A 27,311-nucleotide genomic window follows, 5' to 3' on the forward strand; every position below is an offset into this window, starting at 1 on the left:
AATAGGACATTTGATCATGAGATGGGATTTGCAATCTTGCTTGTTTGTGTGGGTAGAATAATGTACCTGGAAAGATGATCAGTTCCTCTGCATGCTGTGATGTTTTCATTCCTTTCAATGTTTTTTTGAGGCTTACAGCTTTGTTTATTTTTCCTGTTCATTACCAACTCTCTCTGATTTCTGTCATCTACAGACATGGTAGATTCAAAATGCAATGTAATGCACTTTATTTTCGGGAAGCAGAAGTTGGGCTTTTTGTCTTGTTTCTACTGAACTGTGGGCTTAAATTTCAGTTAGTGAGGTTTCCATTGCCTTAAATCCCACTTACACCAGGATAAATGATAGAGGTTAGGGTTAAGTTCTTTCTGCATCTAGCTGCTGTGTGAGAGGTGTTCAGTTCTGTACAGTGTGAGACGCTGCCTGCTCTGTTTTGGGAGTGTTTCTCCACCAGCAGCATTAGCTGTTGGCTGCTACTTCTGCTCCTGTTTCTGTAGAAACAAGTAACGGATGAACTAGAATTAGGCCAGATGGTTAATGGTCACGTGTCTAGTGAACAATGGCTTTGACAGTGGATTTTGAATGGTAACTGCACTCTTAACTGCCCCAGCAACTTGGAGCCCCAGCAACTTGGAGCTCTGCAAGAATGCTAAGTTATACTAATGCTTCAGTCCTTAGACGGAAAGAGCAATAATAGAAAATGCTAGTTCCTTTTCTTGCTTTGATGTTTTGATGGCGTGCAGTTGGAATCCACAAGTATATTTACAGCACACACCAAAAGTACAGCTGCAGCGTATGCCAGTTACCCAAATCAACTTAAATCAGCTAGCTCAAATATTGATGAAAGTGTGGCTGGAGACAGCAGAGAGTTCAGCATAGGTGTTCCAAATCAGAGGTAAACGTTTGAACAGACTACTTTGTTCACTGTGGGCCATGCTGCCATGGAAAATAGTGGTGATGGTACCCAGGCTAGTCAGTGTGGCACTAGTTGGGATAAGACTATAGGAGCTGGAAATGGAGTAGACTGCAAGGCAGGTATGTCTTCCATGTCCGGACATGTACATCCCATGGTCATTTCCGTGTGGGATTCTGGATGTGCATCTTGCTGCCTGCTCTGGCATGCCTGGCTTGTAGGGTTTGTGAGTAGTTCTCCCAGCCTTAATAGTTTCTACGAAGTACTCCGTGTGAATACTCGGAAAGGATACTGTCCTTTGAAGTTCAGAGCACCACACATAAAGCCATGGTGTTTTCTTAGCTTGTGCTGATCTCTGTGGTAGCTAAGGATGATTGAGGCATGCCAGAGTTGTGACATGCCTTCTGCTTCACGTTTGAGGGACCACTGGCTTTCACAGGATCACAGAGCTGGGATACTTCGCTCTGGCAATGTTTAAACATGCTTCTGGCTCGCATTTCCATGTGGCAGCTGGATGAGTGTTACCCGGTCATGTGTTTCAGGGAAGATTTTTGTCCTGATGCCAGTACAGAGCAACAGAGTTAATGGCACTACTGAGCCAAAACCATTCCTGCAGGGCAGAGCCAAACTGTGATGGGAAGCTGTAATTGCAGCATGGATGGGCCTGGCTTAGCTTGCTGCAGCTGACTTCTTGGGGATTTACTGAGGATTCGCAATGATTTTGGCCCCATGCTGATGTAGCTCATACCATTCATAGTACTCAAGCTGGCAATTTAAAGCTAGCTGAGCTGTGTCTCCAAGGGTACAGTCCCCCTGTCAATCCACAGTGGGGACAGCCCCACTGTGCTCACACAAACAGTCTTCAAAATCTAATGCTGCTTGAATGGTTTTGTCCATGCTGGGGAATATTTCTGTTGCAGTGTAGAGATGTTTCTTAATGTTTAAATGGTTCAACTTCTGCAATGTAAAGCTACATGGAAATAACTTGTCTTATTTAGGCTTTCCAGCCAGTGATGAATTACAACCTTGCAACTGATTTTCATTAGCAATGATAAAGAGCAATACCACTCACTATTACACACATAAACATGACAGAATTCTCTTTATTTTCTCCTTCTTTTCCCCATCCAAATTAAAGAAGTGGCAGCTCTGCATTTTTACTGCCATCTGTGCTAAATTTTACCTGAAAAACACTGAGAAACATAAAAAGCCTGATTCTCTGGTGCGGTATATCAGCATAATTGCTAGTAGGTATCCAGAACATCTGAACTTTTACTCGAGGCTTTTTTCTTCATTTTAATTAGACATTCATTAGTGGGGAACATTTATTTTTACTGAACGCAGGACAGCTGGGAGATAATGAAGAAGAGAAACAGCAGGAAAGTGGTGGGAGTGAAAGGAAAGGCTGGCAAGGTGATCTGAAGTCAAAAGCTAGTGGAATAAGATAGTCGAAAGGATATTGGAGCTTGAGGAAGAGTTATAATAAAGCTGGAAAACAACATATATGTCTGCATACTATCAGGGAGAAAAGGGGAAAAAAGAGGCAGAAATTGTCGGTACAGTGTGTCCTTTCCTCGGGGGGAAGACAGTTCTGCACTGCAAACTTGGCCTCCTGCGTGACACGGTTTGAAATAGCACACGTCACTTCATATGAAGACATCTGTGTAAACAGATCTGCCCTTTCCAGTGCCAATTAAGATCAGACGGTCTTTCTGCTACTGATTTATGCTTCTCTCTTCCAGGTAAATGGCATGGACATCAAAAATGTGCCTCACAACTACGCTCTGTCAATCCTGAAACAACCCTGCCACGTGCTCCGACTGACGGTGCTCCGAGAGCAGAGGTACCGATGTAGAAACAGCGGACTTGCCCTTGATGCTTTCTGCAACAGGGACAACAGTTTCCATGTTGTGCTAAACAAAAGCAGTCCAGATGAGCAGCTGGGAATAAAGCTGGTCCGCAAGGCTGATGAACCAGGGGTTTTTATTTTCAACCTGCTGCAAGGAGGTGTGGCTGCCCGCGATGGACAGCTTCAGGAGAACGACCGGGTGTTGGCCATCAATGGGCATGACCATCGATACGGCAGCCCAGAGAGTGCAGCCCAGCTGATACAGGTTTGTCACCACCACTTTGACCAGAGTTTCTGAACCTTACAAAACCCAAGCAGTGTATTTTTACCATCCATTGCAAAGCAGGGCCCAAACTTAATGTGTGTGTTTTTGGAGAGAGTAGGAGCCATGTCAAGCTCACGTGGGAATTTACACTTCTAAAAGCAACTTGATTTCACTGTGGATAGATGGGTAAATATGGGCATGGACTTTCAGTGACGCCTGCTACCATCAGGCTTTGTAACATACAGATCAATGTAAACATCCATATGCTGTGTGCATCACCAAAAAGTGATGCCATCTGCCAAAATGCAGGCCAGCCTCCACCCTGGAAGCACTGGGTCCAGCTCCTCCATCTCAGAAGGAGTCACGGGGCCCCATGATGCAGCCCTGAAGCAAACCAGAGCAGCCTAAGGCAATGGACAGCATGTTTCAGGATTAATATCATCCTCCCAGAATCAGTGATTTCCCATGGGTGTGTTCTGCAAGTCAATGTACTCCACAGACATTTCTTACCTAAATCCAATATATGGAAATCCAGATGTTTTTTAAAAAATTGGATCTGTAGCTGTAGTTGTTATAAATCTCTGTTTATGCTTGTGTGGACAACTAAAGGGTTACCTCTGCCATGCATTAAACAGTCTTACCACAAAACTGTCAGAAAAAAAACCTGTGCCTTTCTCAGCTACAAAATCAGTCAGCTTTTGCCTAACTTCCCCACTAGAACAATTTTCATTTATTTTCTTTATTTACAACCTACATTTCTAGACAGCTTCAACATAAAAAGTAAAGCCAAGAATCTTTTGTTGGTTTTATCTCATATTTATAGCAGTCATTATACTTGTTCAAGTTTACATTTTATTTGGAGGGATGTAAAGTGCTCACATATTGAAGAATTTCTTGTGCTTTAACAAGAGGTCAAATCAGCGTGGATGCTTCACCTTTCCAACCGGTATAATCAGCTTAACATGAGTATCTCGTGGAAAGGATTCCTCCTTTAGCAGAGGTTCACAGTTGGCTGTAGCCAACTTTTACTGAGAAGGTTATAGCATAGATAAAGAAAATGGCATCCCCTTGCATAATGCCAGTTGTTGAAATTCTGGTCCAGCATCTTTCTGGATTACTTTATGTAGCTCACTAACTGGGAGCAGAAGGCAGCGGGGGTGGGGTTTAAATTCTCTGAGGGGAACAAGCCTGGAATGAAAACTTTTCTACAAAATTGGTATTCTTGGAACAATCCTTTATGGCTACAAAACAAGGCAATGGCTCTTCATAAGCAAAAACCACATGCAGCATAGAGATTGAATGGAAAAAATTACTAATTAGACCATTCACACACGAGTGTTTAAAAATGCAACTAATGCTCTTACTGGGTTCCAAAGAGTGGATGTTATAATAATGTTTGCAATGCATAGCAGTCTCTGTGAATTTAAACAACATGCCCATCAAAGGGGACTCAGGTTTCCAAACAGTGCAGATCACATTGCATTGATGTGAGCTCTACGAATCACATTTGTCTAAAGCAAAATTGCCGGAACCTATGTCTTTTTGGTTATGTTTTTCCATCAATTATCATTTGCCTTTCCTGTTTCCATGTTAAGCCAGAGAAAACCCATTATACTAAAGCCACAAGTGTTTTGCATTTGCTTCTTACACGAAGGAATGTTTTACTGTGTCTTCTGATTTCTCAACAGTATTCTGCCTGTTGAGACCTCAACATGTGTCATTCATAGTATATTAAGGTCTTCAAATTAGCAGTGATGGAAACTTCAAATACGCTATTGATTTCTTTGAAAGCAAAAATGACATTCACTAATATCATAAAAGGTGGTGGTGACTTGTTGGTCCAAGCACAACTGGGAGAACATCAGATTTCTGTGGAATCTGATTAGTTTTGACTTCTAAATAATGAATAATTGGGACAAATCTGATTCTTTAAGTCTTTAGCAATTATACATTAGCATACATGGAGTAGTTGTTAATCAGTAGATTAGGTGTCTGGCTGTTTATAAGCTCAGTCACAAGAACTGAAACGAACTAAACGTGTAGGTGCTAATTAGGAACGTGCACACATCGTAACACTTGGGAGTTTGCTGCTTCCTATTTGTCATGTCAGCTTTAGTCACAGCCTTGTGTCAGATGTGGCACTGTTAATCTAAATAACGTGACATTCCACATCTGTTTTCCATGGGAGTGACAAGAAAAGGAACAAGGTAACAGAGTAGTGAGCACTTGTGTGGGAACATCAAGCCAAGCTGCATGGTTGAGCCAGACTTTACTTCCCCCAGATGTTTACCCTACTTTCTCCATCTTCCCCCCACCGTGGTTTGGAGCAGTTGTGATGGGTGCATGACCCCCTCTCTGACATGACAACTGCTGCTGGCAGAAAGCAGGTTGTGTGGCCACTGCAGGCTGGATGATGCAAAGCATGTGCCTGCTCCATCATCCCTGCAAGGGATGGGGCAACTTCTGCTGAGATCAGAAGATGCAGTTGCCATTGTGATTCTGTCTCCCTGTTTGATTGGCTTTTATTTCCAGTAGATTGTTTCAGCTATTACTTGCATTCAGGCTCAAAGACAATCCCATTTCTTTAATCTTTGCTTCAGTATACAAAATAGAGGAGGAATTGTGGGAAAAACAAGTCATAAGGGGGAGGGGTCAGATTAAAGCAGTAATTAATATTCTGATCAGCAGAAAGGTTAATGGGCTTTTATATGGAAGTACGTAAATACAAAATCTGGACTTGTTGTTTTGATAACTTTTTAAAACACTCTGGACTTCTGAGAAATTCCTCAACTTGACTGACCTGGAGACATATGTGACATTGCAACAGAGATTTTTGCTAGTTGTCCTACAAGAATTAATCACATTTACAACCTTTCTCTAAATAACCAACTTTGAGACTAACCATGTGGCAGCAGATGTGTTTTAAACAGAAGTTGCATAAGTTAAAGTTGTTTGTTTTACAGAAAACTGGATTTTTGTGGGGCCATATGCCCTTAGGAGGTTTAGTCTTGCATTGTTCTGTTCCATCTCAATCATATTACAAACTAGGGACCAGGGTGGTTTCTTTTGTTCCAAGATACAGCATTCTGCTTTGGGGTACTAGTTGAATCCAGAGTCCAGGAATTAGGATTCCATAAAAGCAGACCAAGTACAAATACCTAGAAAATTATTTTGAAATATGTGTGTATATACAAAATTACACATTATTAAGCTATGGAGATTTGAGCTGCTAGTGAAAAAAACTAGCATCCCCCAAGATACTGGGAAAGTAACAAAGAAGTGCACATTTTTTACTGAGATATCACCTTCTTTGCAAATAGCAGCGCCTGAATGTGCAGATTTCAAGTTTGAAGTTTAGGAGAGGTAGCTTTCTTTTCTTTAACTATAGCGACATTTTTCAAAAGCATTTTTTAACTCTCAGCTACTATTGTTGAATCCAGCTCCAGGAAGACAAACCTATCTACAAAACCAAAAATCCCAGGGGCATCCTTTGGCTTCTGTTAATTGCCTGCTGGAGATCTGATTTCAATACCACAACTGGGTTTGGTTTCCAGCTGTTTGTTCAATACCAGCTTTCCTCGGAGCTTCTTTGCAGTGAGCAGGGCACATCAGCATGGCAGCAAGCAAGCCTGGAAGTCTGATGCCCCTGGGGCTGCCGTGACAACAAGCATGACTACTGCAGCTCCAGGGGGATCAGACCTCCAGACATGCTTGCAGGGTGCTCCACATTAGATACTGTGCAGTTCCTCAGTAATGACCTGCGAGCAAGCAGGCACGAGTGCCTCTGGAGACCCATCTTTAAGAGACTCTCCTGCCTGCCACAACATCAGGATCTTTAGCCTGGTGAGGAGGACTTTTTTAACTTTGTGACTATGCTTTTATAGCATTGAGGCTATTTCTGCACTTTAGTTCAGCGTGTTGGTTTGCACTTGCAGGAGATATCTATGATTTACCCAGCTAAACCCCACTCCCTCTCAGCTCTGTCCTTGTATCACTGTTGTCTTGAATGGATTCCCTCACTGAGGAAAGAAGGAAGCCATTTGCTTCCAGGGAAACAGTACTGATCCAGAAAGACAGAAAAAATTCACCATTACACAGAATTGATAACATTAATATCAGGCACACATAGAATACTTTAAGAACAATGTCAAACATAACTCAGTGGAACCTTTGCAACATCTCTCAGACACCTAAGTATTATGACTGCGTTGTGCAAAAAGGCCAAGAAGGATTTTGAGCTTATTTTGGATTAATGTTTTTTGTGGTTCCTGTTTCTAGAGTGAGAGATTGGGCCAATTTCCCCATTCAAAACTCCATTACAATGTGTGCTTGCTGATGCACCCCCTCTTTATCTGCGCTCTGGTGCAGTAGGATTTTACTTCTCAAAATTGTAGCACGTTCATGTTGTTAAGCTGCCTTACATTTGTCATGCTTGTTGCATGAAGGTGGGACTCAGTTATAACATTTATTCCCCATTGTTAACAGCCAAGTCTTGAGCACATCCCAGAGTTAATTGTGTCTTTTTCAGAGTTCTGGTCTGGCAACAGCAGCTCTGGTTGTCTGTTTTGCTGTTGCAGGCACGTTTCTGTTCTGCAGTGGTGTCCGCAGGTGGGTGTGAGAGCTGATCAGCAATCACTGCGTGAATTGCTGCTTCCAGCCAAATTTGAGGCAGATAGGAAGAGTTTTTCAGAGTTAAGAACAAATTTTGATGTGAAGTATTAAGTAGCTGGCAGTAAATTTTTATGGACTTTATTGACCTGAACTGAAGTCACTGCTTTATGTCATTGTAACCACATTAGCAGGAAATCCAAACCACATTTTAACAGGACCCGCTTTTCGTGAATCCCCTGGGGCTGAACTGTGGGGGTGTATTGTGCTGGGGCGATGGCGTTCATGCTGTACCTCCTCCCAACAGGCCAGCGAGAAGCAAGTTCACTTTGTCGTGTCACGACAGACTAGGCAGCAGACCCCCGACATCTTGCAGGAGGCGGGCTGGAGTTACGGCAGCAGCATCCCACAGCCTTGTCCCACCGACAGAAAAAACCCCAGCAAGGTGAGGGCACAACCGCTCACGTGATTTCTCTGCCTTCTCTGGGGCAGGGGACTGGGAGGGCACATAGCATTTTAGTGTCTCAGCATGTTATCTCTGCCTTCTAATGTGAGAAGTAGCATGTCTTATTTTGCAGGGGAAATGTAAAAGCTGTGCTCTCGTTATTTATACGCTGCTTCAGGCCTGACTCCATCTGGGGTGGGAAGGGAAGGAGAAAGTGAAGAGCAGTGATAGGGCAGGAGGCTGATTTGCGCACACCATCCTGGCCATGGGCATGGACCTCGTCAGTGGTGCAAGCCAGCACAGGGCAATGCACTTCACAGTCTTCAGGCAAAAATCTTTCATATGCTGCCCTGTGAGCTTGCCATAAGCTGCTTAAAAATTATGCTACTTCTCAGTCTGTTGCTCATTTCTCAAGATATCCATGCTCTGATGGCTGGCAGTTCAGCAATAGACAGTGACCGCAATCTCCAGGGCTGCTGAGAGCCTGCTGTCTTTTTGTGGAACTTTGTACCCAAAACATGTTGCTCTGGCAGCATCTGGCACTTGCACAGGGTGGGGGCTGTGAGGGCTGGCAATGTGCAGCACAGCCAGATATTACCCAGGGGCAAGTGGCACAGAGCAACCATCTCCCCAGATATGGCTCTGGTTGCAAAACTGTCCCTCCAACCCCTCCTATGTACCTGGTTACCTCATGTGTTTAGTGCATTAAGGCTCGCAATGTGCTCTCTGCCTAAGGCATAGAGACTCATGGTCAAATGCATGAGGTTTTAAAGCAGAAATCAATGCAGAAAGAGCTTTGAAAATACACATCCCAAGTTTACTGAACGTTATTCTTTGCATTGTAAATAGAACAAGATATGTCCTTACAGCAGCTGAATTTGTTTATTTCACCAAATTTGAAGTCACACGTCTAGTTAACTTATAATACAGTAATCACTTTGAGTGCTATCACTTATGCAAAACCTGTGAGCTGGTCCCCTGGCCACTCATGCCAGGAGTGCATCAGGAATATGGATGGACAGGGCTGGTTTAAATCCGTCCTGCCTCTGGGACAGACAGATGTGTCCTTAAAGGGACCTTTGGACTGATTCAGCTGTCAGATCGTGTGCACAGCTGTCAGCCAGGAGATAAGTCTAGCTCTGCATTTTACAAATATTTAAAGATATCCATTATTTGCAATTTTTCTTTTTTTTTAATCTTTAAACTATGTTTATTCAGTGTTTTTATGTGTAAAAAATATACACTAGTGTATTTTTAATTTTCCTTTTTCCTGAAGTCTCAATCACAGCTCGTGTTAGGTGAGACTAGTTCAGCAGGAGTTAAACAAAGATGCAGAGTCAATGCTTGGTGGCTACTACCCTGTAGTAAATAGTGCCCAACTAATCATGCATCTGCAAGGCATTACTTCCTAATGAAGTAATGATTTCCTTAGGGAGATATGTGTAGGACAGCAATTAGTTTGTGTTGCTACTGTATGATTTCCAGTGAAGCTCTGAGCACCTGCTAACTCTACCATGTTGATCTGTTTAATTGACACCACATGGGATTATTTGAAGGCATGACTTGTCTCCCATACACTGCCCTAGATCCCCGCTTTCTCTGCCTGTATGGAGAGGTTTTATATAGGAGTCCTTGGTAAAGTACATATTATTTTGGGTAGACATGAGGTTGAAGGGCCAATGTTGACCTTGCAACTATTCTTTAAAGATTAATGAATCATCGTCTGTTGGATAGGCCAATGCTTTTAGGGGGATTTCCAGTTTGCCAAAAGAGATGGGTGCTACATAAGCGCATATATGAGCATGCGGCTGTGGGCTTCTGCCCAATACCACTGTTTTGGCACTTTCCAGGAAAGATCACATGCAAAAATGAAAATTATGAGCTGTTCCTAGCCCCATTTATCTTTGTGTGCATGCAGTGAAGGGCTTGTACCAGAGAAAATGCTTTGGCAATAGATCAGTACAGCTGATGGACATGATGATCTTCAGGCATTGTAGGCTTCTGATCTGATACAATCATTACAAGAGAGTCTCTTGCTTTTATAGGGTATGAGTGTGTTAGTTTGAATTTTCATGCTTTTTCTGCTGAAGGTTTAACTGAACATTTGCAATTAAAAATAGCTAAATTCCAGGCTTTGGCAGACTTAAAATGTTATTTGTTTTTAAACAGACGTTAGTGCAGGAGTAATGCTTGCAAGCCTAGGGCCTGAACAGAGTCCTAATGCAGTGCATTCTCCTGCTTAAAAACAAAGCAATGTTCACTGGCCTTCACTTTGCTGTGAAGGGAGTTTCCCATGCGTGTATGGTTTGATGAGTCTGCTACCTGCTGCCATCAATTGAATATCTTTCTTATGATGGCTGATAAAGAGATTACTAAATTGCTAGAATTCTGATTAATTTTAAAGTGTTTTTTTTCCTGTACTGGTCTTACTTGAAGAGGTGGTATTGGCAGATCAGGAATGTTTTCTTTGCGGCAATTAGCTCTTGCTGTAGAGCATGTCTGTAAATGTGGGCTGAAATTGTTCTCAAACCTTGGCTGTATTCAGCGCCAAGAATAAACTCTAGCTTTCAGCAGTCATCTTGCTCATACAACAGCTCAGGAACTACTTTTGGCCAAGCTGTTGCCCTCATGACTTCCATTTGACAAGAGGGAGGAGGCGTCCTTCTTTCAGGCCAATGCCAATGCCAATCAGCCATGCTGCCAACACAGTGTGGGAGAAAGAGGGTTGTCTGTAGTGACCACATCCTTCTCTGGTGGCAGCGAAGCTGTGTGTATGGCGTGCTGGGAGATTGGTTCTGCACAGGCTCTCACCAAACTGTTTTCCTGTGTATGGAGACAGGGGAGGCACAGCTCAAACTCTTCTGGTTGCTGCCTGGATTCAGAATCATAGAATCACAGAATAACCAGGTTGGAAGAGACCCACTGGATCATCGAGTCCAACCATTCCTATCAAACACTAAACCATTCCCCTTAGCACCTCGTCCACCCGTGCCTTAAACACCTCCAGGGAAGGGGACTCAACCACCTCCCTGGGCAGCCTGTTCCAGTTCCCAATGACCCTTTCTGTGAAGAATTTTTTCCTAATGTCCAGGAAAGATACGTCAGAAACACTTTCTTGTGCAGCTGAGGTTGTTAAGCTGGGCTGTAATGCCTAAGTGGGCCAGATTTGATTTCTTTGAAGTCAGTGGGAGCTTTGACATTAATTAAATAGCACTTGTTTTTAATTGGAACTGTGTACTCCTTTCTGACAAATTGCATAATACTTAAACCAAATCTGTTGCCCTGTTGCTCAGGCAGGCAACATTATCTGACCATACAAGCAGGTTAGCAAAGGCACAACTATGTCCTCTTCCCTCAAGACCTGTGTCATGGCTTTGGTGTTGTGCTAATCTGCTATAAATATTTATTTTACAGTAAAAACACATAAAATAAAAAATTTAAAAAAGGAGATGAAGGGTTTTGTTTTTCTTCTCCTGAGCTCTGAGTTCACTTCAAAATGACAGAGAAGGAGAATTGTTTAGAAGACAATGCAGTCACTGATAAACATTGCGTTTTAACTGTTTTACTCGGTTATCAGTTGTACCTCCAAGAAAGCTCTATGTGTGTTTACTAAGAAAGGCTTTAGTTTCCTTTCATCACTGCCTTTGTCTAAGTTGAGTTGCCACAATCCCTTTCTATCTGCAACCATGTTAAAAATGAAATATGGAAGAGTAAAGGAAAACTGGTTTTATATGACTGAGCATATAAGTACCTGTACTTTTATGATTCTTCATTGAACTGTAACAGTACAAGTTGTTATCAAGCACTGCTTTGAAATATGCTTCTCTCTGGACTGATTTCCCCAAAGAAGAGCATTAGCTAGTTCATCAGCCAATGTTTTTGGTGTCTGAGACATGATGGACATGGCATAAGTAACAGGATTGCTCTGGACACTTGGAGCTGCAAGTCTAATTCCAATTTCATATTTTGCTACAAGATTTCAGAGTGCATTTCTGTGAAAATTAGTAGTGCCCCTATCCCACGTGCTTCAGGAACTAGGCTTTTCCTAATGAAAAAACATTTCTTTCCAAAAAAACCCTAAAAACATTTTTTTACAGACATGGATGAAACATTAAGTTTAGTTTGCGTGAAGATAGAACTACTAAATTTAAAACATTTATACCTTGGTGAAGAGTTAAAATTATCTGAACAAGAACATCTATATTTTTTTTAAAAGCAAAAGTAAAACTTCAATAAATTGTTAGGTTTATTTGCAAGCCATAAGCCAAATTACTCTGGCACTGTCCCTGTGCTCTGCATGGATCAGTTGTGATATGTCCAAACAATCATATCACTTTATTTTGTGTCCCAGTGACTAAGAGAAGACCTTTTCCGCTGAGCTCTTTGCCTTTTTGCTCCTGGAGCTCTGTGGCAATATCTGTCTTTCTGCTGAAGCGTCTAGAGATCCTGTGCTAAGCTACTAAAATGTTCTGGATTTTGTGATCGAAGTTGCATCACCAAAAGACTGATGTGGAGTTAACTCCACCAAACAGATCTTTAATAAAAAAATAAAAGATATAACCTGCCCTACTTCCATAAAAACTTATCGCTGCTGTCTTTCTTCATCCATCTTTGTCACTGCAGGAGCAGCTGACCCAGGAGTTGAGGTAGAATGTTTTTGTGGGATATCAGATTTCTTGGAAGAAATTAATGTGGCTTTAAATTAGATTTATAGGTTATTTTTGCATATTATAAATGTGAGGCCATGCTTGTGAACAGGAAAGTGTGTAAGGGGGGACTGAATATACATTTGAAATGTATTTAGCAGCATGATATTATTTCTACATACGAACCTGGAATGGATCATGCTGTTCCGGCAAAAGGGTCTCTGGGATCCTCACGAATTGATGCCAAGAGCACAGTTTATGGAGATCAAAGCAATTAACATTTAAACTCAGGTTTTCTGGAGAAGAATATTGTCCCTCAAACTCTTCTGTAAGTGCTGGATGTGTTGTAAACATGACATGCAGTTCACACGTTTTGTAGGAGATTGTATTGCCTCTCCGTCCTGAGGCCACCTGTGAGCTGTCTCACTCTCACTTATACACTAGTTATTGCATGAACAGTGGTGTATAGGTAACTTGCCCTGTTCGGGAAGGAAAATAGGGGGATCATTGACATCAGACAGTAGAGGTGGCTGTCCCAAAGTGACCTTTTAAACACAAGCACTAGGAAAATTACTTTGGAAAGTGCTGGCTTTTCACTCTATACATATCTTTCTCTTTTCCTGAATAGAAGCATATATCATTTAAATGTATTCTCATCAGTAACTTATACAGAAATCTGGAAGAGTAAAAGAAAGTGTCTACCTTCTCATCTCTTCCAGAAAGTTTTATTCCTTTAACCTAGCGGGGGACCATTTCTCATTAGCTACACAGATGATGTTCAGATTGTAATCAGCAAGATAAGAACTGTGAACTGACAGTCAAAAATATGAGGACAACTAGTGATATTAAGACCAAGAACACCTTTTAAAAAAAAATTAATCAGATTCCTTATTTACATTTCAAAGATTTGTTGCATTAGTCTCAACTTTAAAACACTTCTGATATTGGCAGAAGCAGTGCTTGACTTTAACTACTAAAGCACAGATTATCTTGAGGTAGCTCTGATTCCACAGATGCTAAAGACCTGAAAAGAGTCAGGCCTGCCATCTGGCTGGGCATGGCAAGACGGCTGTGAGGTGCTTTTGTATTCCCTTGAGAAATATTCATTTCAGCAGAAAACTCCTAGGCTGTCAGGGAGGTCCCTGTGCCCACTGTGTTTGTTGTTGCTCTTTTCTCCATCACAGAGCACCCTTCACGCTGTCACCTGTCATGAGAAGGTGGTGGCTGTCCGGAAAGATCACACAGAATCGCTGGGAATGACTGTAGCAGGCGGAGCATCTAACCGGGAATGGGATTTGCCTATCTATGTGATAAGCGTTGAACCCGGAGGAGTTATCAGCAGAGACAGCAGGATAAAAACAGGTAAGAAGAGGGGGTTTTGAAAGGCTGCTTTAAGTCAAAGGCTTCCTCTGAAAAACAGAAGGGTAGTGAAAAACATCACACCCTGACTTCTTTAGCCACCCGAGAGATTTTGGGATGAGTAAGATTAGAGGCACTCAAGTCAGCTGCCAGAAAAGGTGTAATATGCAGCAGTAATCATCGCTGTGAAGTGGGGTGTAGGAAAAGAAAGAATACTTTTTCACAGGAAAATGATGTTGCACCACCATCTCCCAGCTACTGAAATCTTCGTTGTACAACCTTCACGGGTTTTTAATGTAAATGTTTGTGCTTGTTTGTCATATCATTCATGGCTTTGAAAGAAATAAAGAAGCAAAATCCCCATCATATATGAAACAAGATTAGTGCCTTGTGGCTCAATATTGTGTCTGGAAACATTGGCTCTCAATGTAAGAATGATAAAATTAATAGTGTCTCTCCTTGTGCATGAATAAGTCTTTACAGTAAGATAAGGAGTGTATTTTATCAGTGTTTTTTTTCAGGAATAGGTAGGAAATGGTGAAACAGTTTTCAGGATGTCACAGCTCCAAAAGCCTTGGTACCCTGCATTCACTTACCATACAGCTCCCCATCCCTTAGCCCTTCATTCAGTTTCAGACCAGTCACGACCCAGAAGCTGGAGGGAAATCCTGAGTTTGAGGGAAGTGAAGGCTCACAGTAGTGTGGCAGAACAGCTGCTGCCAGCCCAGCCCCACAAGCCTGGGTCGCAGCACCCAGCGTTGGTTTGCATGGCAACCTCTGCTTAGCAGGAGCTACGGCTGCTCATCAGAAGAACATGTAGGAACGTGAAAACAGGAGCGAACCACCAGGTTTCCCCTTTCCCTTTGCTGGGAAATGACTGCCTCTCAGTGGGATACATTTTCCAAAAAATACTCATCATAAGGCAGCATGGAAAATTTAGCGTGGTTAATTCGATAAAATTAGAAACAAATTAATTCGTGATGTTATAACAGTGCAATAAGCTTCTCCAGTTAAGAGCAGCCCTTAGGCTGTTTTCTGTCCCATTGGAGTAGACCATAAGAAGAGGTTAATGCTCGTGGTGTGCTGTCTGGACTGCTGGAGAATACAGCCTTTGCCTGGAGGAGTGTGCAAGCAAAGCGCAGAGGGCACCTAGGGAAGCCCTGACTTCAGTGCCTGCCACCGAGGGTGGCCGAGCATTTGGCACCACGGCTGCTTGCATGACATTAATGATGTCTTCATTGTTCTCCCTGTAGTAATTGAGGTCATCTTTACATTTTTCTCTGAAGCTGCTGTGCGTACATTATAAATAAAGCATACTTCTCTATGCTTTATTCATATTTTGGCTTACAGCCATTCGAACAGGCTTTAACGTTATAATAATAATGCATTGTTCTGCAAAGGTAACTTCATAAAGAGCCAGTTAGAGTTGCTCTCCTCAATTTATAGAGTGCTGGGAGAAAACCACCTTCAGGCTTTTAGATTTCAGGTTTCAAGCTCAGGCTGAGCACGAAAGTTGTTCTCTGTAAGTGGGATTCAGAGACCTGGATTAACATGAGATGCCCATAACAAAGATTTTTGGTACGGCAGGATGCTGGCTGTGCCATCTGGCTCTGGGGGCAGGACATGACATGACCAGAAACCAGGACTAAAGTCTCCATCCAGCCTGACAATGATCCTGTGTGTGGGGATACAACCCCTCCCCTCATCCCTGTGGCGTGTTTACTAGCATATGCTTCACATCCATGTTATACGATAGGATTAACAAACAGCCTCATCAGGCGGCAAGTACTTGGCCTTGACTTTGACTGGCTTGTTTGTGGGGGTGGGGAGGGAATCCTGGAAGCACTCGCAGGGTATTTTATCACCCGTTTTATTGGTCCCAGGTGACATCCTCCTGAACGTGAATGGGATTGACCTGACGGGGGTCAGCCGGAGCGAGGCCGTCGCCCTGCTGAAAAACACCAACTCGTCCGTGGTGCTCAAAGCCCTGGAGATGAGAGCGTGTGAAGCCCAGGAGGAATGGGGCCGCCTGCTGCCTCCTGAGGCCACGCAAGTCACCTCTGAGAGCAGCGAGTGGTCACCTTCCTGGATTATGTGGCTGGGGCTGCCACGGTAAGTCCGCAGATTGCATCCTCTGAAGGGGAATGGGAGGAAAGATTCATATTTTCTGGCAATTCTTTTTTTTTTTTTTTAGCTTGATTCATTGCACTGACATCTTAATTAAATCCAGGCTCTGTCGCAGACTTGGCTCTAAATACCTTTCTTCTGTAAAGGGGTATGAGTCCATGGAAAAATAGACGTGTAGCTAGGGAGGAAAGGGTCCTGAATAGTTCCAGCCTTGAAAACATATCTGGCACTTAGGGAGTGAAAGGCAAAGCTTGCAGAGATACAGGAGCTTGTTGAACTGGTGTCTAGGCTCGATCACCCTGCAGAAGGCAGAGCTGCCCCTCCTGCAGCTCTCAAGCTGCGCAGCCTTCTCCTTAGCCAAATCCAGCTGAATTGTTTGACTTTGCCCAGATGTTGCAAAGTGTGTGCTGTTGGCCAGTATTCCGAATCACCTCTTTTAACCCCACCCCTGACTGAAACAAGTACGTTTGTCATACACAGGAAGCAGCTGTGTTGTCATTTCAGTAAGGATAATAAAAGCCACATCACATATCATTAAGTTCTCCCAAACAAACCCAGTATGCAGGGCACATACCTACAGCTTCAGCGACATTTTGTAAAGTATTAAATGAGGACATGTTACGGATAGGCGAATATGCAAAGCTAGCATCGCACAATTGAAACTATTATTCAATTTTAAGGAATTAATAATTTAGCTGACAAGTTATTTTTGACCATATTCCTAACCCTGGCAGCAGTTCAGAGTGTTTCCTTTTTTACAGGAGGGCATGAAAAGGTGGTCTGCAGAACAGGGTGGGCTTTTGCTCCAGGCAGAGTTTCCGGTCTCACATAGCAGGTTAGATGCTTTCCCTCCTTCTGGCTTGAGCTGTTTTGAGCTCCTTCACCTTGTAGCAAGGTCTGCTGTGAGTGCCAGATGTGTTTGAGGCTTGGTATTGGGCTAACAACTGTGTGACATATGCTAAAGCACTGCAAGAGCAGAAGGCAGGCTGTGTGTCTGTCACGCACAGACGAAAGTTTCCTCCTCCAGTGGAGAGGACTGTGTCCTTATTCCCGTGAAAGAAAAGCAGTAAAAAGAAAAGATATGGATGGTCCATATCTTACTGCTCCAGGCAATGGTAAAACTTTCTCACCCAGTCTCACTGCAGACAGGCAGGCCCAAGGAGGTCCTTACTCCTACTCACTGCTTCTGCACCCCTGAGTTTGACGAGCAGCATTTTTGAAGGCACTAGAGCATGAGTAATGCTCCCTGCAGAGACTAGAGACCTCACAGATCCTGTAGTCTGCAGATACGGGTCTTCAATTACTATCCGTTGCGAGATAAGCTCAAACAATTGAACCGTGCCTGACCCAACTCTGGCTTTGCTGGGCTTTATAGAAAACCTGAGCTGCCTGGTCATCATCTCCTACCTGCAGCTGCCTCAAGTCCCCTTGCCCTCAGCAAGGTGATGGAGATGAAGGACAAAGCTCCACGGTTCTGCGGGCTTGCTCCCGGGGTTCACGTCAGTCAGTTCCACTTTGCAGTTTGGGAAGAAAAGGTGTTTTCCCCATTTTAAAAGCAGTCTCTAAGCCTACTCTACATGCCCTGGCTCTGAAAAGCTGCATGTGTGAAGCCATTCCCACCCCTTTGGACTGAAAAAAATCAGCCCTTGTATCAGCGAGGCTGACAGGAATTTCATTGTAGCTCTATCCCCAGCTGCAGCCCTGTGCCCAGAGCACAGCATAGCACTTTGCTGCCAAAGAAAAGTAGGGGGATTGGGTATGCTGAGCTGGTATACTGCTCTGAGCATCAGCATAAGATAGGGACAAACTCTGATTAGATGTGACAGTAACAAAGTTGTACTTTATCCTTATTAGAAGCTGATGTGTTGAGTAAGGGCAAGAGGCTCAGGTTTGGGTTCACTCATTGGGTACTATCAGACTCTTCAGTCTTCCCCAGCCTGAGCGCACTTACCCTCTTACTCTTGTACAGATTCTCTAGGGCCCACACCAGACATCTGGAAGTCCTTCAGCAAGTTCTCTCACCAGAACTAGTATCATATTAACTAATTTCCCTCCAGTCTGAGCATTTAACCTTTCTCTATCTGGCTTTCAGTTTGCTTTTGGCAAGGATCACATCCCACTAAATCACACATTATTGCCAGTAGTCTCACAAAGTCTTCCCTGCTGTTAGAGAAAATTATTCTCTGTCCAAATACATCTGACAGGTTCATCTTGGTAAAGGTGTCTGATGTGCCACTATGGGCCAGATGGTGAAGATTCACCTACCTTAAAACTGTGATGCCATTAGTAAAGCCATATCATTTACCAGACACACTGCTCCAAGATGCACAAGTCTAAGAAGGTTTGGTTTAGCCGATAGAAATGTAGAGATGTCAAAATCACAAGTATACAGGATCATGGAAGGTATTTGGGAAGATGGGCAGGATGGGAACACCTGCCTAAGAAAAAGAACAAATAGAAAAGGCAGTAACACTGATAGGCCAGGAACAGTCTGGATAGTGGACTCTTAAAATTCTGTCAAGAAGGGAAAGATGTGGCTCTAGACAAGGCACGGTAGTGCAGCGTGAGTATCTGTTCACAGCAAACAAGGCAGGGAGTGCAGAGTGACAGCGTGACTTAAGAGTGGGATGCTTGGGCGCAGAGAACGAAGGGAAGAGGAGAGCCTTTCCGTCTGTGTTCCAAAAACATGGAGTTCTGATGAAAATCCCATGAAGGATGGTCCTATAAAACACGCTGAGTTGTGCTAAACACTGGAGAATATGTACAAACCTCTGTCCATGACTGATGAAGTAGGAAACAGACTTACATTAACAATACTCACACAATTAAAAGTACCTTTCTCACCTTTGAGGCTGGTGTCCTGTGCATGCCTCGTTCTCCATACTAGCACAGAACTTGCCCCTTTCCCAAAGACTGCATGCCTGTTACAGTCATGGGCATAGACAAGAGGCACGAATATTGAGAGTCAGGGAATTATACCATTTTTATTGATCGAGTCAGGGAATTATACCATTTTTATTGATCAAGTCAGTAGCAGCAGAAATCAGACAGGTTACCTGCCTCCTCACACCAAAGCTCAATGCCTTGGAAAAGCTGTCTTCCGTAGTTCAATGTTTGCAGCTCTCTCTTAAATTTTGGCCCTTTTCTTGAGAGATCTTAGAATTGGCTTTGGTCACTTTTATATGGCTTGATAATACATAAACAACTCCTCTGTTCTTTCTGTAGTACAATCCAAGATGTGGCGGTTAGAAAATAGACACACATGTGCATTTGACATCTGTCAAAACTTGGCCTGCCTGTGAGCAGACGGGCTGCAAGCTGGGAGTGGGGAGGAAGCGGTGATGCAGGGCCTTAAGCATTCCTGCCTGAAGACTGATTTCAGAGTAGCTAATTTAATTGTTTGTTGTTGAGGAAGACAGGTCGCCTTTATTGGTTTTGAGGGAAATATTGTGAAGCCTACACCAAGAAAATAATGTGGAGCAGCTGGCGGAAAGCATTTCCCCAGCCCCGTGATGTTTCTTCTACTTTTGCTTGTTTTTTGTGTGCTCTACTTTCTTTGCTCTCCTCACATTTCCTTTCCTCATTTAGCACTTACAAATACTTCATAGATCATCCTGTCATAACATTTACAAACATTAGTACTTCATACGAGTGCTTTTCTTCATCTGCAAAGTGAGATGAGAAAGACAGGAGGTGGCCAAAGTCATCCTGCAAACCAGAGGTAGAACTGAATGTAAAACATGGAATTAGGGCAGAAACTGCCCCTCATTAATTCCATCCAAGCTGCAGGGCTCTGGTGGGAGCAATTTTCAAGTATTACCATGTTCCACTGCCACTTGTGTGTGGACACTGTCTTGTCTGCTGTTATCGCTCAAGTCCTCCTGAACTCAGGCTGGTTTTCATTTCCAGAGCGTAAGGCAACTCACTCTTCATCTCTTCATGAAAAGCAGCAGGGAATTGTACATTTAACTACTTGAAACCAGGCATTTCAAATTCCTCATGCATCAGCAACTGATGGTCAGTTGTATTATTTTGTATGATAGCACCCTGTGTCTAGACACTGTTTATCTTCAAATCTTGAATCTGAGGCAAGTTCACACATAAATTGCCCCTTGTCCTCAGCTTTTGGAGTATTTACAAATAGAAGCAGAAGACTGTGAGCTGCTCTCTTCCAAGGCAGACAGTTCTCCTTGGACCGGTTGCAGTTTAGTGGGCTATGGCGGTGTAACTGGGTCAAAATACACAGGCTGAGGCTTTTCTTACCACAGAGAAGTAATCTACTCAAACACATTAAGCATCTTCAGATGACGCAAGTACTTATTTCATTTTCTCTCTGTGGCAATATCTAGATTGTCTTTATTACTATACAGCCATAAACAGACCCAAATGAATTTAACTCCGTTTGAGCTGCTCTTTGCTCAGGCAGAACAGGCATCTCTGCTTACATCGTAAACTGCTGGGAGCAAGCAGTACCCATGTTACACAGAGCTGAGCTTTGTGCACTCTGCCTCCCAGTATCCTTGTCTCATTTCTGACAGCACTAATGCATCCCTGATGGATGTTCCGCTGCTATGTTTATACCCTGTGTCCCATAGGACGGAGATAAGGAAACATTATCTCCTGGATAATCAGAAAAAAATTTTCTGGACATCAGAAAAAAATGTTTCACGGAAGGGGTCACTGGACACTGGAACAGGCTGCCCAGGGAGGTGGTTGAGTCCCCATCTCTGGAGGTGTTTAAAAGATGGGTGGATGAGGTGCTGAGGGGCATGGTTTGGTGACTGATAGGAATGGTTGGACTTGATGATCCTGGGGGTCTTTTCCAACCTGGTGATTCTGTGATTATTTTAAAGGCATAAACACCACCCCAACATGCCTTCTCTGTCAAGAGTCAGCCTCTAGCTATGGCCACTGTGATGGGTTGGACCTGGCTTGCACCAAGCACCCACACAGCTCCTCACTCAACACACCCAGCAAGTCAAGAGAAAATAGGAAGAATGAGAATGAAAAAACTCATGGATTAAAGACAGGGAAATCACTCGCTAATTACTCCTGTGGACAAAGTAGACTTGGCTTGAGGAATTTAACTTAAAACATACAAGTATCAATTTAGGTTTCAGGAAGCAAAGATGACAGATGTAAAAACTTTGCATTAACTTCTTTCCTCCCCTTTTTTCATACTCAGCTTCACTCCAGCACCTCTCCTCCCACCCTTCTGGTCTCCATGGTCCTTTTGTGTCAGCAGGTTACACCCCGTCACTTCCGTGAGGTGACAGGCAATGCAGGGGGTTGGAGTCAGGGCAGAGTATTTGTCCCTACTGCTTCTTGCTTCCCATGTTCTCTGCTCTGAGAGAGAGAGCAATCCTAACGCTAGTATACCATGTCTACTTAACTTAAATTTAGCATACACTTCAACAGCAAATATGTATTTATGCTTTCTGGACTGACAGAGACCATGTAACTGATAACCTTACAGACTGTATGTACAGAATGCATGTAAGCCTTGTTTGCCTTCACTGCATTTTATTCTTGTCTTTAGCTGCTCAGCTATTTCTTTTCTATGGCATTAGGATTTACCTGACCAGCTTTCAGTTTCAGCTATGTCCTCCTTAAAGCAGCAGGTATAGCACCAGGCAGCAGAGACCCCTGTCCCCTAAAATCAACACTAGGTAATAGCACTAACAACCAAATCCTGGCATTGCTTGGTCATGACCTTGGTAAGTACCATCAGACATAGAGGGTTTAAGTGATTTTGCACATTAAAGAAGTCCACAGATGGTAAAGAAATAATGCCGGGCTGCTGAGGAAAGAAGCAAATGTCACCTGTTTCTTACATTAGCAGCCAGTGAATCTTTGAGCAAATATTATATACCTACCATCCTGGCAGCAGGTGAATATTTGTGGGTCCTGGGGGACCAATATAGTATTACTATAAAATCCTGCAGTGACACACAGCAAAGGCATTATTTGACAAATAATTTTTTTAAAAAACTAGATGCATTGGTCCTTAAGATATTTTTACTTCTACAGGAGCGTCAGCTCTTTCTTAGACAATGAAAGTGTCTCTGAATAAAGCTTGTAATAGTTGCTTGATGTAGACCAGCCTATAATTTCAGATTTGGAATAGCAAAAGGATTTTCAGGCTCTTCAATCATTCCTAGGTACACCACTAATGGCAAGTGGATTAAGAACTAGAAACTTACTTCTAGTGCTATGCAACTAATGCAATTAATTTGGGTTTTTTTTCCTGCTTGGTTAAAAATAAGAAAAGAAAAAGAAACAAAGCAGGTATTGAAAGTAACGTAGATAGAGCAACAGGCAAGTGTAAGATTCTAATTACCTTACCACTCTCACCATCCCCTATTCTTTCAGCTGAGCTTTGACTCAGCATAACTTCAGTAACATGAAACATGGAGGGTGAAGCAGATTTCAGCTCTCTTACCATAAAATCTTGTGTTAATCGTTATAGTGAGGACAAGCTATCTTCTTGACACCAGTCTCAGTACTCCAGAGTGCTGACTGACATGGACAGGCTTTTTTTGTCTCCCATGCTGTGACTTACCACATAACTTGACAAAAGCTCAGGAAAAAAGCCCTTCTTCGACTTATACTCTTCTTTGTGTTACCTCTGTGATTCTTGTAATTTTGGCCTTGAAATTATTTAGCCTTGACATGCATCACACTAATAAATGCCTGGCCACTTTTGGCACAGTTAAATCACATACAGGCTCTTTTCTGGAAGATAAAACAAGTTGCTGGACTGTACAAGGTAAGTGAAATACAGTTTCTGGAATGACAGTTACAAATATTAAATCCAGTCTCAGTCAAGTGTTTTTCTCTGTCACTTTCAGCTGCAACTGGATCATTTGCATAAATTAATACCCTGTGAAACAAATTATTTAATATTTTAACCCAAAGATTACCTAGTGATTTTGCTTTCAGGTTGTGGAAAGCAGCACCACAAAAACAGAAGGCAGGTCTAGGTGTCTAATACACTGGGACTTCAGCACTATTTTGCATTTTCAAAACATTCTGCGGGTGTATGAAGAGGTAGATTCATCAGAATATAAAGAATATTAAGAATATAAAGAATATTAAGAGTATAAAGAATATTAAGACCTTTAATTAGACTGGTTTGTTTCAGGTATTTGTACAGCTACAAAGAAATTGTATTACGAAGAAATACAGCTGGAAGTCTTGGCTTCAGCATCGTAGGAGGTTATGAAGAACATTCTGGGAACAAACCATTCTTTATCAAATCCATTGTTGGTGGAACACCAGCGTATAACGATGGCAGAATTAGGTAATGGTCACTAACTAATGAAAAGTAGCATATGATTAAGTCTTTCATCTAGCTCATTTGTGGTGTTTGTTGTTTTTTTTAAAAAAAAGGTGTTAGTTTTCATGGAGATAATGTAGAGGGGGGAAAAAAGGACTCATTGATACAGAACTACCTCTAGCATATCTGGAAATAGGATGCAAGTGTCCTGAACTTCAATAGATTTGCCTTCATAGTAGAATGCTTTCAGATGTTTAGCCATCACTAGTATATGAATAAGTAAAGAGAAGGCAGTTTGCACTCTGGGTTGGTACAAAGCATGGCAGCACAGAGCAGCTTTCCCACATCACCGGCTCAGAAAAACCCAACCAGCAACCTTGCCTTCAAAAACCAATACAGTTTAAGACAGTAAGTGCACAATTATGGAGCAACCTTATGTCAATCAAGAAGTCACAGTTTGTTCAGAACATGGATCATTCTTGTCTGAAAGAGCTATAAGCTATTTTCTTTCAAATAGGTTTAATTAGAAAGTCATAAGGACAAAAAAAGAAGTGCAGTATTTTCACCTGCTTTATTTCCTTATTCATGAACAGCAGTTAGCCAGAGAAGAAACAGTAATGCTCATTTCTACTTCTTGCAAACATTAAAGATAATAATTCACCTTGTTTAATTGTTCTCTTGTATTTGGTTTTTCAGATGTGGTGACATCCTCCTTGCTGTCAATGGCAGGAACACATCAGGAATGATGCATGCCAGCTTGGCAAGGATGCTCAAAGAACTGAAAGGAAAAATTACTCTCACAATTGTGTCCTGGCCTGGCACTCTTTTATAAAACAAGTCATCATGCAGAGTATGAAGAGTAATTTAACACAGACAAAAAAGGGAACGTCAGTCTTAGTGTTTTGGGGAGGTTAAGTATGTGGTTATAAAGAAAAGGTTTGTGAAATTTCAACCTGCATGTCAAGAGAAGTGAAATTCAGGCAAAGCAGACACGCATCAGAAAAATCACTTCAGAGGGATTTAAGCTACAGACTTAAGTCTTTCCGTCCCTGTGTTCTTAATGGTTTTTTTTTGTTGTTTTTATATATATATATTTAATGCATTGTAATAATATGAAATTTAAGGAGCAGCTGCTCCTGCTCACCCACTTTATTTTGATTTACAAAAAGAAATCCTTGACTGACTTATGGAAAAATTTCTTGCAATTTTTCTAGTTGCAAAAATCAGGTGAAAGTTTTTATCCAACACAGTAATGGCACTTTGATTATGTGTACCTTTTCATTGTCAGCATGAAGCTGGTATTTTCAAGACTTTCAAGTACTGTTTGTTAGTCTGTAAAACTGTGAATTAAATTTCTAAAATAATTAAAAATACCTGTAACTGTGTACTTGTGCAGACATTATTTTCATCCAAACCCAAATAACTTAGTTTCCCTGGTATGTTTTGATTAGTACTATTAATTCTAGGATTTTTATATAGAACAATTAAGGAAGCACATAGGTAATACCACCAAATAAGTCTCCTAAGCAGCGCCCTGATAGGGCAGTATCGTTTTTGCAGCACTGCCAGGACAGTCGCACTTGATACTCTTCTGGTTGGAGTAAATCTGGAAGTAATGATGGCCTTGTAATTTTTCTTAAAATAGTGCTTTGCCTTTCTCTCCAACCTACCCATGTTTCAAAACCTTATTTTCCCCCTCCCGAGCTAGCAATTTGAAGAGGATATGTTTGTTAACATGATAAAGTTTTAAGGACAGCTTTTTCCCTAGAAGATGACTAAAGTGAACTTTCTCTTAAACCACTGCAAAGTGGCAGGGATGATTACCCAGCTTAATTCATCCTTATGCACCCAAACAAACCAGTCATAATTGCCAAGTATATGATCACTATGCTCAGCGATCCACCAGCCTAAGCACCTTTCCCAATTTCCCTAATTTTTTTTGTTTCGCCTCCATACACAGTTCTTGAAGAGTCTGAAATTTCTGCCTCTAGTAAAGGATGACCTTTTCCAATACCCGCTCTAAAAATCTAGACTAAACCTACACGGTTCCAGATGCTGGTATATAAAAAAGTGAAAGCACACAGTTTCTAAAGTCAGTGAAAGAATGGCCTTCCCACTGGCTCACGAAGAAAGGAGACAATTGAATACAAAGAATTAAAGGCCTACGTATTACTTTAAGAGCAGAAGCCTTTAGCTGTTAAGATGTTTTCTCACTGTTTCTTAAAATACAAAGTAAATCCAGGAATCTTACCATGAAAAAATCTTTCTTTTATTTTCAAGAAAAACAAAGTAACCTTTGATTTCAAACTAACAGAACAAGATTAAGAACAAATTATTTTAATACTCAGAAAAATAACAGGATTTATAGGAATCTATTTCTGGCATTAATGTATATGCAAGTAGGCAAAAATCACACAAGCCTATTCCACAGGGGCAGCTTCAGTGTTTTCCTGTTCAGGAGCAGGTTCACCACTGGCTTCTTTTCCTTCTTTGCTTCTTTTGGATTTTTTGTGTTTGTGCCTTCTATGGCTGTCCCCTTCTTCACTGTCATGACGACGTCTGCTGTTACTAAATGAACAGAGAAGAAAAAGAAATACCTCAAAACAACTGCATGACACTTCAAGTGCCATTAAATTACCAGAGTACCTAAACCCAGCCTTTGCATTTGTATTTGAAAACTGGCACCTGCTTCTGTTTCGACCCATACAGTACTTGGATGTCAGCACCAAACTGAATTTTTCATGGAATGATACATATATCCACCCATCCTGTACTTTTTGTTGGGAAACAAATGATTTTTCACATTTTTAACCCATATTCTAATAGTAATGCTATTAATGATGTCATGTCCCTACTGTCATCCCTTAATGGTTTAAAATTCTTACTGACTCTGTTCCCTGGAGTTGAGCTTTATTTCTAACTTAAAAGATATCAAGTTGAACAATTTCTATCCAGCAACCGTCAAGGTTATTTTACTTATTAAGAATCACTGTTGAGTTCTTATGTTAAAGCTGCTGAATGTGAGCGTCACTCCACATATTTTTGATCTACTATTTTTACCATTCTATGCCCAAATTCATAATTTCTGCTCACTAAGACTCTTGCATACATCACTCAATATGAAGTTACTCGGGGCCAACATTGCTTTTTGTCTGTCCACAGTTTATATGGCAGACTTCTTCCAAGTAGTACATCTAAGTGTTTACAGTCTTTCTGTAAAACTCCAGTTTGTTTGGTGTTCTTTTGAAAGAAGTTTACTTTATCTTTTCAAACTGGTCAATTCTTCCGTGTCCTATTAAAAAAAAAATCAAACCTTCGAGATGACTTGTGTCTAGTCTCTTCTTTCTCTCTGTGTCTCCTGTCTCTGTGTCGGTCTTCTTTCTCTCTACTTGTTCTGTGGCGATCATAGCTTCTTTCTGCATAGTCTCTGTATCTGTATCGTTCTTCATCACTGATTAAAAAAGAAGATATATTCAGGACAGTAACGCTAAGAATATATATGAAAAAAAATATTCTTACACACTCTCAAGATAAACGACAGAAAAATCTTAATCTACTGAGCATTTCTTCTCATGAGAAACTAACTCAAGGCTTCAGGGAAAGGGTTTTCCTACCAACTGTCACAGAAAGACAAGGATCGATATCAACTGCTAGTTTCTAGGACAAGTCATGTTGAGGAGAAGACTAGCCTAGCTTATACAACAATTAGTTTTCCACTTCAGAATGACAGTCTTCACTTGATCTACATTTGAAGTGTGTCTTAGATTGGTGTGTAATGAGGCAGCACCATAAAGACAGCATGTGTCTGGTGAAATCTAGTTGT

At 41.9% G+C, this 27,311-nt stretch overlaps 2 protein-coding genes across 10 annotated transcripts in view; one reads left to right on the plus strand and one right to left on the minus strand.

The window, feature by feature from the left end:
- LNX1 (ligand of numb-protein X 1) overlaps nt 1-24,424 on the plus strand; it is a 67,705-nt gene extending 43,281 nt beyond the window's left edge. The window contains exons 6-11 of the mRNA XM_069856078.1: nt 2,653-3,024; nt 7,940-8,077; nt 13,908-14,085; nt 15,966-16,194; nt 23,354-23,512; nt 24,185-24,424. Of these exons, the coding sequence (XP_069712179.1) occupies nt 2,653-3,024; nt 7,940-8,077; nt 13,908-14,085; nt 15,966-16,194; nt 23,354-23,512; nt 24,185-24,320 (1,212 nt within the window). The 3' untranslated portion in view covers nt 24,321-24,424. The remainder of the gene's footprint in view (nt 1-2,652; nt 3,025-7,939; nt 8,078-13,907; nt 14,086-15,965; nt 16,195-23,353; nt 23,513-24,184) is intronic.
- Nucleotides 24,425-24,554: 130 nt separating this feature from the next.
- The window catches only part of FIP1L1 (factor interacting with PAPOLA and CPSF1), a 49,256-nt gene continuing 46,499 nt past the window's right edge, over nt 24,555-27,311 (minus strand). For all 9 annotated transcript variants that reach the window (XM_069856060.1, XM_069856056.1, XM_069856053.1 and 6 more), the window contains 2 exons: nt 26,802-26,939; nt 24,555-26,056 (listed from right to left, as the gene is read on the minus strand). In XM_069856060.1, the coding sequence (XP_069712161.1) occupies nt 25,909-26,056; nt 26,802-26,939 (286 nt within the window). In that variant the 3' untranslated portion in view covers nt 24,555-25,908. The remainder of the gene's footprint in view (nt 26,057-26,801; nt 26,940-27,311) is intronic.

The sequence above is a fragment of the Phaenicophaeus curvirostris genome, chromosome 4, assembly GCF_032191515.1.
Source record: "Phaenicophaeus curvirostris isolate KB17595 chromosome 4, BPBGC_Pcur_1.0, whole genome shotgun sequence".
NCBI lineage: Eukaryota > Metazoa > Chordata > Aves > Cuculiformes > Cuculidae > Phaenicophaeus > Phaenicophaeus curvirostris.